This window comes from Dendrobates tinctorius, unplaced genomic scaffold (genome assembly GCF_039654945.1).
Source record: "Dendrobates tinctorius isolate UK_male_01 unplaced genomic scaffold, ASM3965494v1 ptg000145l, whole genome shotgun sequence".
NCBI lineage: Eukaryota > Metazoa > Chordata > Amphibia > Anura > Dendrobatidae > Dendrobates > Dendrobates tinctorius.
In genome coordinates this window covers 1,307,641-1,320,915 of record NW_027361812.1, presented here as the reverse complement: position 1 = coordinate 1,320,915, position 13,275 = coordinate 1,307,641, and the positions used below count along the sequence as shown (strand labels likewise).

The 13,275-nt window shown below is 49.4% G+C and overlaps 1 protein-coding gene across 6 annotated transcripts in view; it reads left to right on the top strand.

Moving 5' to 3' along the window:
• Positions 1-13,275, top strand: part of PHF11 (PHD finger protein 11) — a 146,535-nt gene that overhangs the window by 89,789 nt on the left and 43,471 nt on the right. For all 6 annotated transcript variants that reach the window (XM_073546086.1, XM_073546091.1, XM_073546090.1 and 3 more), the window contains one exon: positions 12,635-12,707. In XM_073546086.1, the coding sequence (XP_073402187.1) occupies positions 12,635-12,707 (73 nt within the window). The remainder of the gene's footprint in view (positions 1-12,634; positions 12,708-13,275) is intronic.

Genomic DNA, 13,275 nt, shown 5'->3' with positions numbered 1-13,275 from the left:
CCTCCATTCGTTCTTCATGGGAGTGCTGAAGACCATCGGAACCCTGCACCCTATCCTCTCTGGCAGTCCCATTGAGAGTGAATGGAGAGAATATGTGCATGATTGACCACTGCTCCATTCACCCTGTTTATGGATTGGTGGGGGTCCAATTGGTCAGAACCCCAGCAATCAGGACCGTTATCTTCTACTTCATGGATAGGGATGACTTCCAAACTTAAGACAAGTCCTTTTAAGGTTTATGCTGATGCCAATTTTACTTCTTCATGAAACGGATTTTAGCTGTGTAATTTTGAGCTCCTATTTTATTTTAAAGTTTACATTTTTGAGTAAAGTTTCGTGAAAACAGTAGATTTCCAACCTTGTTGTTTTTCCCTCATTTTTGTTTACTGAAATCGTCAGGAATTGCCAAAAGTAAGTTTGTATATTTATTCTCCTGGTAGTAGAACAAGATGATACTAAACATTTCTATACCACTAGCACGCACCTACTTTTTTTTTTTTTTTTTTGCACCTGTCATCATTCTGATTCTTAACCTTTAAACATTTTAGCCCACGATTCATGAAGACTGGTGCTTTGCACTTCATTCTTGATGCAGAGCGTGCTTAGAGCATCCTTCATTCGCTGTATGTCACCATAAGGATTTCTCTATCGCTTCATTAGGGGACACAGTAACCATGGGTGTATGCTGCTGCCACTAGGAGGCGGACACTATGCACATAAAAAAGGTAACCCCTCCTCTGCAGTATACACCCCACCGACTGGCACTAAAATCCGTTTTAGCTCAGTGTCAGTAGGAGGTGGACACAGGTCTTTCATTAGACCCATATCTACCTAATGTGCGTCGTTTCTTTTCAGGTTTCCGGAGGGATACAGTGTGAATAGTCACTACTGTAGTCCCACGCAGAGACGGCGTGTACAGCCACCCTGTATCCTCATACGTCTTTTCGACAGGACCCCAGCCCCTAATACAGAAGTGTGTTCAGGTGATCCGAACCTGGTCCTGCTTCCGTTCCCTTACCCACTCGCCAACCAGAGCCTGTCTGTTTGAGGAGACGCGGACGTCCCGCAACACTCGATTTTCGGACGTCCGATCTTCACAGATGGGGAGGTACTTTCTCTCCCCTCCCTTTCCCAGGTGCTGTCGAGGACCCAAGTAAAGAAAAAGTTATAAAGAGGAGAAGATCGGGGAAGAGGATCAAAAAAAAAAAAAAAAAGTATTTTCCTTTATTTCAATAGAGGGCATTAGCGGTATTTCTACTTTATTTCCGATGGTTGGCAACTGCGGGCATACCTTTTGCTGTGTTTTCGGGGCCTCCGCGCCGCTCCCCCATGCTCCGGCGTTCACTAGCTGTAATCTAGGTCCTTCTCTCAGGCCTAGTTACAGCGTTGGCTCCGCCCCCTGTCCTCTCAGCTCTCCGGGCGGGCTTTTCGCCTGCCCGCCCGTCACTCTCTCTCTCTTCCTGCGCACGGCGGTTAGCTCCACACACTACCCCCAGCCTCCCCAGTCTGCTTGGGATCGCCGCCATCTTGCTCCCCCCGGACCCTGTGACTAGCCCTGCCCCTCTTCCGGCCGCTGAGAGCCAGATCTTTCTCTGCAGCGTATGCTTTCACTGGCTGGGTCCTCTGCATCATCCTTAAGGTAGCTATCTTCCAGCTGGTGCATCCGGACGGTGTTTTCTCTGGCTAGGACCTTTGTTTAGTCCACTCATCGCAGCCTGGAGCAGTAGCTCTGCTCTGCAGATTGACACTCTTCTCTGCATTCTTTTCCTGTCCCCTAACCTTCTGGCATCAGTTAGTGGGTCTGCTCATCATGCCTAATCATAAAGGAGAGCGTTGTCATCCTCTGGCTTCCTCTTCTTCCTCTACTCTTGTCAGACACTTTGTGTGCTCGTCGTGCAAATGCAAGCTCCCTTCAGGTCAGTCCTCTCCCCTCTGTCAGGGCTGCAGCAACTCCACTGTACCCACTGCCCATGAGTCTCTTCTTACACCAGGCAAGACCGAGACCCCTATCCCAGGATGGGCTTCCTGTCTGTGGTGGACCTCACCAGGGTGTCGCAGACCCTGGTGTCCGTGATTGACAGATTGCCCCTTCCGGCTCCTGCAGTTGCCAGTGGTCATAGGATTCTCCGTCCGGCCCTTCCAACACAGGCCACAAGAGATCCAGACATGAGCGCCGTTCTAGGTCCTCTTTCTGCTCGATCTTGCCCTCCGGTCATGGCGAGATCCCTCTACCAGATCCTCCTCTCCCGAGTCAGGCGAGGCGTCTTCGGACGCGTTTTCTGAGGATGTTTCGGTCTGGATTCAGAACAGGCCTCTAACATAAGAGATAAGGTCCAGAGCCTTATTGTCGCGGTCAACCAGACCCTAGGCATCACGGAAACCTCTACAGAACCCGCAGATCAGGCGGTTTCATTTAGACGGTCAAAACCACCTTCCAAGGTCTTTGCCCCACACAGTGAATTTGTGGATGTACTCGCCAGGGAAAGGGAGAACCCTACCAGACGCTTTCAAAGAGGAAGGCGCCTCAGCATCCTATATCCTTTCTCCCCTGAGGTCACCGCTAACTCGACTGCTTCCCCGGCTGTGGATACGCAAGTCTCCAGACTGTCCTCTAACACGGTCCTCCCGCTTTCTAATGCAGCATCCATCAAGGATTCGAACAAAAGGATTATAGATTTGCTGGCAAAGTCAACCTTCATTCAGTAATTGCTTCCATGGAAGCGCAAGAGTTCCTGTGCTCCATAGACATCCAAAATGCCTACCTCCATGCGGCGATTTTCCCAGCACATCAGAGGTTCCTGCGTTTCGTGGTACAGCAAGACCATTTCCAGTTTGTCTCCCTGCTATTCGGACTCGCGACCGCTCCCAGGGTTTTCGCAATAATCATGGCGGCATTGATGGCCATTTTGAGGATCAGAGGCCTAATGCTTATTCCGTACCTTGACGACATCCTCATCAAGGCTCCATCTCTCTCCCGGGCCCAGGAGAGTCTGACCATCGTCCCTCAACTCCCTGTCCCAGTTCGGGTGGTCAGTCAACAGAACAAAGTCCTGCCTTGTTGCGACTCAGCACCTTACCTTCTTAGGCATGCTGTTCAACACCTGTTGGACGAGGGTTTTTGTCCCCGAAGAGAAGAGGGCAATACTCCAGCAGGGAGTTCGCTCTCTAAAAGAACCTTGGCTTCCTTTCGTTAAGCAATGAAGGTCCTGGGCAGAATGGTGGCAGCGTCAGAAGCGATCCCTTTAGCGCAATTCCACTCGAGACCACTTCAGCAGGCCATCCTTTCACAGTGGGACAGGTCTGTCCTGTCTCTGGATCGTCTGCTTCACCTCTCTTCCCGAGTCAAGCGGTCTTTCAATTGGTGGCTGTCATCCCCCCTCATCCTCCAGGGCCGGTCCTTCCTTCCCGTCCATTGGCAGGTGGTGACGACGGACACCAGTCTTCTCGGCTGGGGGGGGGCGGTTTTTCGCCATCTGACGGTCAGGGCATTGGTCGGCGCAGGAGTCCTCTCTACCGATCAACATCCTCGAGGTAAGGGCCATCCTTCTGTCCCTCCGTCACTGGGAAAGGCTTCTGAGGGGTCTGCCAGTCAGAATTCAAACAGACAGTGCCACAACAGTGGCATAAGTCAATCACCAGGGAGGGACTCTGAGTCCCTTGGCGATGGCCAAGGTATCCAAGATCCTCCTCTGGGCAGAGGCGACGGTTCCGGTGATATCCGCAGTGCATATTCCCGGCATGGACATCTGGGCCGCCGATTTTCTCAGCCGCCAGGGTCTCGGGGCAGGAGATTGGTCCCTGCATCAGCAGGTTTTCTCTTTCCCCCATGACGGCACCACGGAGAGAGAGAGGGATCCGCCCTCAGGGACAGGAAACCTACAGATGAAAAAGGCGGTACCTCTCTCCCACATCAGTTGGTTTCCTGTCCCTGACGGGGAACCTACAGCATAAATGACATGTCGTCGTAGGATTCCGGGGACCGATCTAGTCCGGTGATAGGCAGCGGGGCTCCCTGCCTCGGCTGGGTCAAGGCCTCGAACAGGCTCCCCCCCGAAGCACCACCACTGGGGTCGGAGGGCCTTTAGGGTGAGTGGGGAGAGGCAGTGAAGAAGCTGTGGAAGTCTGCCGATCCCAGAAAATGAAAAAAAAAAAAAAAAAAAAAAAGAGGGGGCTGCCTCCTGCAGTATAGTGACGGCGGTCACTACGGGGGAGGCCCGCTGAGCCGCAAGGCGGCACGTGCAGGTGGCAGCGGTCACCGGGAGCACAGGTCGAGGCCAGCCATACAAGGGAGGCGGTGGTGACCTCCAGGAAGCAGGCAGGGGTGGCGGCGGCCACCAGTCTTACAGCGCTGGAGCGGCGCAGACGATGGGGGATAGGCCCGGGCGACCCGGAGATGGCGGCGGCTACCATGAGGCGCAAGGTACGGCCGGGCGCAGACGGCGCACGCGTATGCCGTTACAAGCGCCAAAATAGATGGGGCCGCAGTGCACCACTGGGAGGCCGCAGCGCGCATGCGCGGGCAGCCACTTCCGGGGGCGCAGGGAACGCTGGGAGAGGCGGCGCCGGGGGAAAAAAAAAAAGACCGCTCACATTTAAAAAACCCCATTAAGGGGTAAAGGAGCGTTGCCATGAGCGGAAAGCAAAAGGAGACTCGGCGTTCCCCGAAGCAGGGGCCGCGGCAAACGCAGGAACAGCGCTAACATTCACAGCGCCAGCGCAACTCTTCCCAGCAGCGCAGCAGCGACGGTCACGCAGGATCGCGGCACAGCCAAAGTTCCACCATGGCGGCACAGCCAGACGTGGACTCAGCAGTGGAAATAATCCCTACGCCTGAGACGGTATCTCTCGTTCCATAAGGAGGGTGAGTGATCTCCGTTAAGGGCCACTTGCTAATATGCGGTTGTTAATTTCTGTTTTCAACGGCGTAAATGCACGACTAAATCTAAGCACATGATATGTGCCATATGCACGGAGGAGCTACCCCCTATGTGGGAGAAAAAGCTTTGTGCGGCATGCATAGAGCAAACAATTCAGGAGGAATCCCCGAGATTTGCTTCAGATCTCAAAACCCTGATAAGGACCCAGGTCGAAGACGCCCTTAAGGGTGCTAGATCCTCAAAAAAGAAACGTAGGTCCAGGCATAGGTCGCCAGAGTCCAGTTTTAGCGAGTCAGAAAGCGAACTGTCGGACTCGAGTAACTCCTCATCCTCCCAATCATCATCATTCTCAGAAGAGGGACGTAGCTGCTTCCCCATCGAGGAAACACACACTAGTAAAAGCAGTGAGGACAACGATGGGGTTAGTAGATGAACGGCCTAAGAAAACCGCCCAAGATCTGATGTTTGATGGGCTGGAACAAAAAAAATGGAGAGCTTTTCCTGTCAATGAGAAAATCCATTCCCTAATTAAACGGGAATGGAAAAAAACAGACAAAAAAGTCCTCTTGACACCCAAGAGGAAATACCCCTTCGACGACCCGGCCTGCTCCTCATGGAGTAAAGCTCCTAAATTAGACGTGGCAATTGCAAAAGCTTCTAAAAAATTTGCCTTGCCCTTCGAGGACATGGGAACCCTGAGGGACCCAATGGACAAAAAAGCAGAAGCCTTTCTAAAAAATACTTGGGAGTCGGCAGCAGGGGGGCTAAAGCCAGCCATAGCAGCCACGTGCACGGTGCGCGCCCTAATGGTCTGGCTAGATCACTTAGAGTCACAAATAAAGGGGAAAGTCCCAAGAGATACAATGCAGAGGTCAGTTTCTGTGATGAGGGGGGGCAGCAGCCTTCCTGGCGGATGCATCAGTAGACTCAACCAGGCTGGCAGCCAGAACAGCCGCCTTCTCAAATGCCGCAAGACGCGCCTTATGGCTGAAATGCTGGCCGGGAGACTTACAGACAAAGACCAAATTGTGCGCAATCCCGTGCGAGGGGGAATTTTTATTTGGGCCAACACTAGATGACATCCTGGAAAAGGCAGGGGACAAGAACAAATCTTTCCCTGGGTTCCCCAGTCAGGCATACAAATGGCCTTTTCGGAACAGAAGGTTCATGCAACGAAAGCCCCCAAGAGGGAAGAAAGAAGGATGGGAGGATAGGAGAAATAAAAATAAGGGTTTTATGTTTAACAAACCCCCCGACAACAAAAAGCCACAATGAAGGTACTCCCCAGGTCGGGGGAAGACTATCCTGCTTTCTCCAGGCCTGGGAAAAGATATCCGCAAGTTCTTGGATACTGGACATAGTAAAGGAAGGCCTGAGGCTAACATTCATTTCCCAACCAAACGACTCCTTCATGATAACCCCTCAAAGGACACCACAAGAGCAGCTGGCCCTACAACTGGAAATAGCGATCCTAAGAGAGAAAAACGTATTGCAAGAAGTCCCCTACCAAGACAGGGGCAAAGGCTTCTACTCCCCTCTTTTTCTTCGCAAGAAACCAGACGGTTCGTACAGGGTGATTATAAATCTCAAAAAGCTGAACAAATATCTAGAAGTGCAGCACTTCAAAATGGAGACGATAAAATCCTGTATAAAAATGCTTCCCCCAGCTTGCTTTATGGCCGTATTAGACTTGAGGGACGCATATTATCATGTGCCTATTCACAGGGATCACAGGAAATACCTCAGAGTAGCGGTGATGATTCAGGGGGGGGTTAAAACATTTTCAGTTCAGAGCCCTCCCCTTCGGCCTAGCCATTGCTCCAAGGGTATTTACGAAGGTAATGTCAGAGGTAATGGCCCACATAAGAGAGCAAACCGTTCTGATAGTCCCGTACCTGGACGACCTATTAATAATAGGGGTCACCTTTCACCATTGCAAACAGCAGTTGGACCTGGCTATGAAGTCACTACAGAGCCTAGGGTGGATGCTGAACTTGCCCAAGTCCAGACTCGTACCAAGTCAGGTGCAAGAGTATTTGGGAATGACACTGGACTCAATCGAGCAGAAATGTTACCTTCCGAAGGCAAAGGTTCAAAAAATGACTCAAATGATAGCTTCCCCGAACACCACCCTGAGGAAAGCCATGTCACTGTTTGGGTCTATGACAGCCTGCATGCCAGCCGTCCAATGGGCCCAGAGCCATACTTGGGGCTTGCAGTGGGAAATATTAGATGCAGACTTTTCCCTACACGGAAATTTAGACACGCAGTTAAACATCTTGCCTGAAACAAGGCATTCCTTAACATGATGGACAGCTCCAGCCAACCTAGCCAAGGGGGTTCCTTGGGCATTGCCTACAACAAAGATCCTAACCACGGACGCAAGTCCTTGGGGATGGGGCGCACATCTAGGCAACCAGGTGGCACAGGGGTCCTGGGATCAGGGAAGAGAGTACGCTTCCTCCAATATGAAAGAGCAGCTGGCAGTGAAACTGGCCCTCGTTTATTTTCTAGATTCACTACGTTCCCATGACGTGAGAGTCTTCTCGGACAACCAGGTAGTGGTAGCATACCTAAACCACCAGGGGGGTACCAGGTCTCGACCACTAATGGAGTTAACAAAGTCCATCTTCCACCTGGCAGAACACAATCTAGAATCCCTGACAGCCCTGCACATAAAAGGTTCAGAAAACCGAATGGCAGACTTTTTAAGCAGGACACGTCTAAAACAGGGGGAGTGGGAACTAAGCTGGTTAGTCTTCAACCAGATCGTGAAACTCTGGGGTCAACCAGAGAGAGACTTATTTGCGAACAGTCAGAATCGGAAGCTGGAGACCTTCTGCTCAATCGATCCCCGGGGGGGACCAGTAGCCCTAGATGCCTTCACGATACCCTGGGATTATCATCTGGCCTACGCATTCCCCCCAATATCTCTCATTCCCTTAGTACTGAGGAAAATACAAGAGGACAAGGCGACAGTAGTGGTAATAGCGCCCTTCTGGCCATGGAGAATTTGGTTCTCCGGGCTGAGAAGGATGTCCGTGACAGACCCCTGGGTTCTACCAGAAAATCCAGGCCTGTTATGCCAGGGTCCAGTTTATCACCTGCACATGAAAAACCTACACTTGACAGCTTGGCTTTTGAGAGGGAGCTCCTAAGCATCAGGGGCTTCTCATCAAACTTGGTAACCACGTTACTACAGAGTAGAAAGCCAGTAACCACCTAAGCATATGGCAAGGTGTGGAAGAAATTCATTCATATCAGTGTCAGGTTCCGACCCAACGGGCGAAATCCCTGTAGATAAAATTCTGGAATTCCTACAAAGGGGGTTGGAGAAGGGGTTAGCTACCAGCACCTTAAAAGTACAGGTGGCGGCCTTGGGAGCTTTGTATAACCACGACCTAGCCAAAAATAGATGGGTTAAGAGATTCATTAGAGCCTCAAGTAGATCTAGACCGATCTCTCTACATACCACCCCATCCTGGCATCTAAACCTAGTGCTAAATGCTCTAACCAAACCTCACTTCGAACCCCTAACGGAAATTCCCTTAAAAATATTGTCACTTAAGACCTCCATCCTAGTGGCCTTAACTTCTGCCCACCGCGTTAGTGACATACAAGCTTTGTCGGCCCACTCACCCTTCACGCAAATCCTGGATGATAGGGTAATTCTTAGAACTGATCCAGCGTATCTCCCCAAAGTGTCGTCACACTTTCACACGACTCAGGAAATCTCCCTACCCTCTTTTTGTCCCGATCCCAAAAACAAAACAGAAGAGATGTTACACACTTTAGATGTAAAAAGATGCCTGGTCCAATATTTGACAACCACGAGGGAATTTAGGAAGGATAGGGCTCTGTTTGTCTGTTTTCAGGGTCCTCGGAAGGGGCAGAAGGCATCGAAGTCCACACTGGCGAGGTGGATAAGAGAAGCCATCACCTTATCCTACTGCTCCTGCGGGGCGGCCATCCCAGAGGATATAAGGGCCCATTCAACAAGGGCAGTGGCATCATCCTGGGCAGAGAAAGCCGGCGCTTCAATAGATCAGATATGTAGAGCTGCCACTTGGTCTTCCCCCTCTACATTTTTCAAACATTACCGTCTAGACTTGACCTCCTCTTCAGATCTCACCTTTGGGAAAAGGGTTCTGGAGGCGGTAGTCCCTCCCTAGATGTACAATCTTTGTAATTCTCTCCGTGGTGCCGTCATGGGGGAAAGAAAAAATCGTAGTTACTTACCGATAACGGTATTTCTCTGATCCCATGACGGCACCCGTACATCCCCTCCCTTTCACACACACAGGTGTGCACATAAGAGTGAGTTAGTTAGTGTTACTACTTAGCCACGCGGTGCCTTTGTTAAGATTAATTTGATTAATGTTGGATTTTTTATAACAGTTTGAGTTGCAGCTGAGAGTTCTGTGTAATGCTCTGTAAACCAACTGATGTGGGAGAGAGGTACCGCCTTTTTCATCTGTAGGTTTCCTGTCCCTGAGAGCGGATCCCTCTCTCTCTCCGTGGTGCCGTCATGAGATCAGAGAAATACCGTTATCGGTAAGTAACTACGATTTTCCATCAGATCTGCCTTCGATGGGGAACTCTGGATGTAGACCTTATGGCATCCTGACTGAACAGAAAGGTTCCACTGTTCGTCTCCAGGTTCTGCGATCCTCTCGCAGTGGGCGCCGACGCCCTGGCCATTCCCTGGTTGCAATTGATGCTTCCCTATCTGTGTCCTCCCCTTCCCCTTCTTCCCAGGCTGTTGAAGATCAAAGCGAAAGGGGTGCCGGTCATTCTGATCGCACCCGATTGGCCCAGAAGTTCCTGGTTCGCAGAGATCGTCAATCTTCTCGCGGACGTCCTCTGGAGGCTCCCAGACGGGCCAGATCTTCTGTCCCAAGGAACGATCTGCCACCAGAGTTCTCGGTCACTCAATTTGACGGCATGGCTGTTGAAACCACGGTTCTGAGAGCGTCCGCTTTTTCTGATTGGGTGATGTGCACCATGATCCAGGCTAGGAAGCAGTCATCTTACAGGGTCTATTATCGACCTGGAAAGCAGATTTCTGCTAGTGTGAGTCTAATGACATTCCGCCGATGACCTTGTCTCTTCCTTCCATTTTGGCCTTTCTCAAGGCGGGACTTCATGCTGGCCTTGCCCTTAGTTCTTTAAAGGGTCAGGTATCATCCCTCTCCATTCACTTTCAGAAGTCCTTAGCTTCCCGTTCTCAAGTCAGAACGTTTCTTTAAAGAGTGATGCATGCGACTGCCCCGTACTAAACTCCCGTGGACCCCTGGGACCTCAATCTTGTTCTGGAGGCCCTGAGGAGTTCTCCCTTTGAACCTCTCCGAGAGGTCTCCCTGTCCGTTCTGTCCTGAAAGGTGGCCTTTCTTGTGGCCATCACCTCCATTAGGCACATCTCAGAGTTGGCGCTTTTTCTTGTCGCCCCTCCCCCTTTCTTGGTTCTTCACCATGATAAGGTGGTTTTGCCGTCTCCGCCTTCTTCCCAAGGTGGTGTCCACCTTTCATGTGAATGAGGTTATTGTCCTCCCTTCCTTTTGTCCTGCTCCGACTCATTCTCTGGAGCGTTCACTGAACAGGCTAAACTTGGTCAGGGCGGTGAGGATCTATCTGGCTAGGAACGCCCCCTTTAGGAAGACCGACCTTCTATTCGTCATTCCAGATGGTGCACGAAGAGGCCTGCCAGCCTCCAAGTCTACGATTTCTCACTGGATCAGAACTTCAATTTAGGAGGCTTACCGGGTTAAGAACAGAGTGCCTCCCCCTGGGATTAAGGCTCACTCTACCCGGGCAGTGGGCGCCTCCTGGGCAGTACACCATGGGGCTTTCGCCCTACAACTGTGCAAAGCGGCGACCTGGTCTTCGATTCACTCGTTTGCCAAATTTTATAAGGTCCATACCTACACTTTGGCAGATGCCAGCCTAGGCAGAAGGATCTTGCAGGCGGCACTGGTGAGTTCTCCAACCTGATTGGAGTTTTCTGCTGTTTTCCTCCCCAGGGACGGCTTTGGGATGTCCCATGGTTCCTGTGTCCCACAATGAAGCGATAGAGAAAACAGGATTTTTGGTTGCTTACCGTAAAATCTCACATACCATGAGATTTGGCCTTCCCAAAACCCTGTCTGATGACAAATGCACATCTAGCAGGACGCAGCAGGCCTCCACTAATAAAGTCAAGGGGCAGCACTGATGCAAACAACTGATAAAAACAGCCACCCCACACCTACCAGACTATGGAGGGGTTGGCTGCCTAGTAGAAAAAATTGCACATTGATATGGCTTGCATAGGACGCCAGTCACACAGGTAAGTTTGATGCAAGTGTCTGGCTTGCAGCCTATTAATGACGCCCATAGTATTATCAGGCGGGCTGCACCAACGCTATAATATGCAACACACAGTGACAGACGCCCCAATAGACCAAGCCAACAGAAAGAGACCTGGCTGCATCCTGCAAGGACTGATATATGATAATAAAGTGGCTTGTGGGCTTATCTATTTTGGCCAAAATATTAACCAATACCTCATTTTATTACATTTATCATTGCATTAATTTTTTGCACTTTTTTATCATATCAGTCTTTGCAGGTTGCAGCCAGGCCTCTTTCTGTTGGCTTGGTCTATTGGGGCGTCTGTCCCTGTGTGTTGCATATTATAGTGCTGGTGCAGCCCGCCTGATAATGCTATGGGCGTCATTAATAGGCTGCAAGCTAGACACTTGCATCACACTTACCTGCGTGACTGGCGTCCTATGCAGGGCATATCAATGTGCAATTTTTTCTACTAGGCAGCCAACGCCTCCATACTGTGGTAGGTGTGGGGTGGCTGTTTTTATCAGTAGTTTGCACCTGTGCTGCCCTTTGCCTTTATTAGTGGAGGCCTGCTGCATCCTGCTAGATGTGCATTTGTCATCAGACAGAGTTTTGGGAAGGCCAAATCTCATGGTATATTTTTTTTTATTTTTTATTCTATGTTAACTCTTACCGTAAAATCTGTTTCTCGGAGCCTTAATTGGGGGACAGAGCACCCTCCTATGTTTAACAAGCTCTTGTTCTTCTGTGTGCTATTGTTACAGTTTGAATTGTCTGTTTGTTCTTTTCTATCTTGTTGCTTCTCCTACTGCTTTCTCACTAACTGATTAACCTAGTGCTAGTCTGTGGGGTGTATACTGCAGAGAAGGAGCTAAATTTTTTTTATGTGCATAGTGGCAGCCTCCTAGTGGCAGCAGCATACACCCATGGTTCCTGTGTTCCCCAATGAAGGCTCTGAGAAACAGATTTTACAGTAAGCAGCCAAAAATCCTGTTTTTATGCCAGTCAGAAACTAGAGTAAATTTATTCCACATTTCATGATGATTTTGTGGGCACTGCTTTGCCACAACCCTTCCCTGCTAGTCTCCAACCACTTTTCAAAAAGATGGTATAGCTGCCCAGAACATGCATAAAAACCCTAAAAGTTGGGAAAAAAATTTATTTTGCAAAAAAAATTGTAATGTTGGAAACTGTTTTACTCCAGAATTTTGGAGCAATCGGTTTGATGAAAAAGGTTTTATGATACCAATTTGTCTTGCGGAAAAGTTGTTTTTTTATATTGTGGTTTGAACCTTGGAAACTTTTTTTAGTGTGGCTACCTACAACAAATGTTACATGCAGCCCTAGTCCAATAATCTACAATTGCTGGAAAATTTTAATAGGCTATCATGAGAAATTTAATATATATATTTTTTTTCTTATTACAGCTCCAAGAGATTCTACAGAAAATTACACCACAGGAAAAGAAAGATTTATCTCAAATTTATTCTGAGCTTGGTGGTAAGCAGAGACATTTACTCTTGTTTAGGGGCCTATTCACACTAACTAGGCTTACACATAAGTGCTGTCCGAGTGTAGCTCAATCAGAAAAACGCTGACCCAATAGTCAAGTCAATGAAACAATGTATGTAGCTCCGTACAGAGAAAATCATAGCATCTGCTATTTTGGTCCGAGACTTGGATGCCCCCTATATAAAGTCAATAGTAGAGATGAGCGAATTTGTTCGGATTCAGTTCCAAATACGATCGGACTCGAATATTGTTTTTGCAATATTCGTCAAATACGACTGAATGTCATTAGAGTCAATGGGAGTAAAAATTACCAAATATTTTCGGAACTGATCATAAGACAAACATTCGGGCTCAATAGCGTTCAATATGTCAAAATCAGATTCGGAGACAAAAAACGAACAAATTAGCTCATCTGTAGTCAATAGGTTCATGAAAAATATAAAGAACTTGGACACAAAACTGATTCAAGTTGGATAGAAAATACCATATTTCTTCTTCGCCTCATTGGGGGACACAGGACCATGGGCGTTATGCTGCTGCCACTAGGAGGACACTA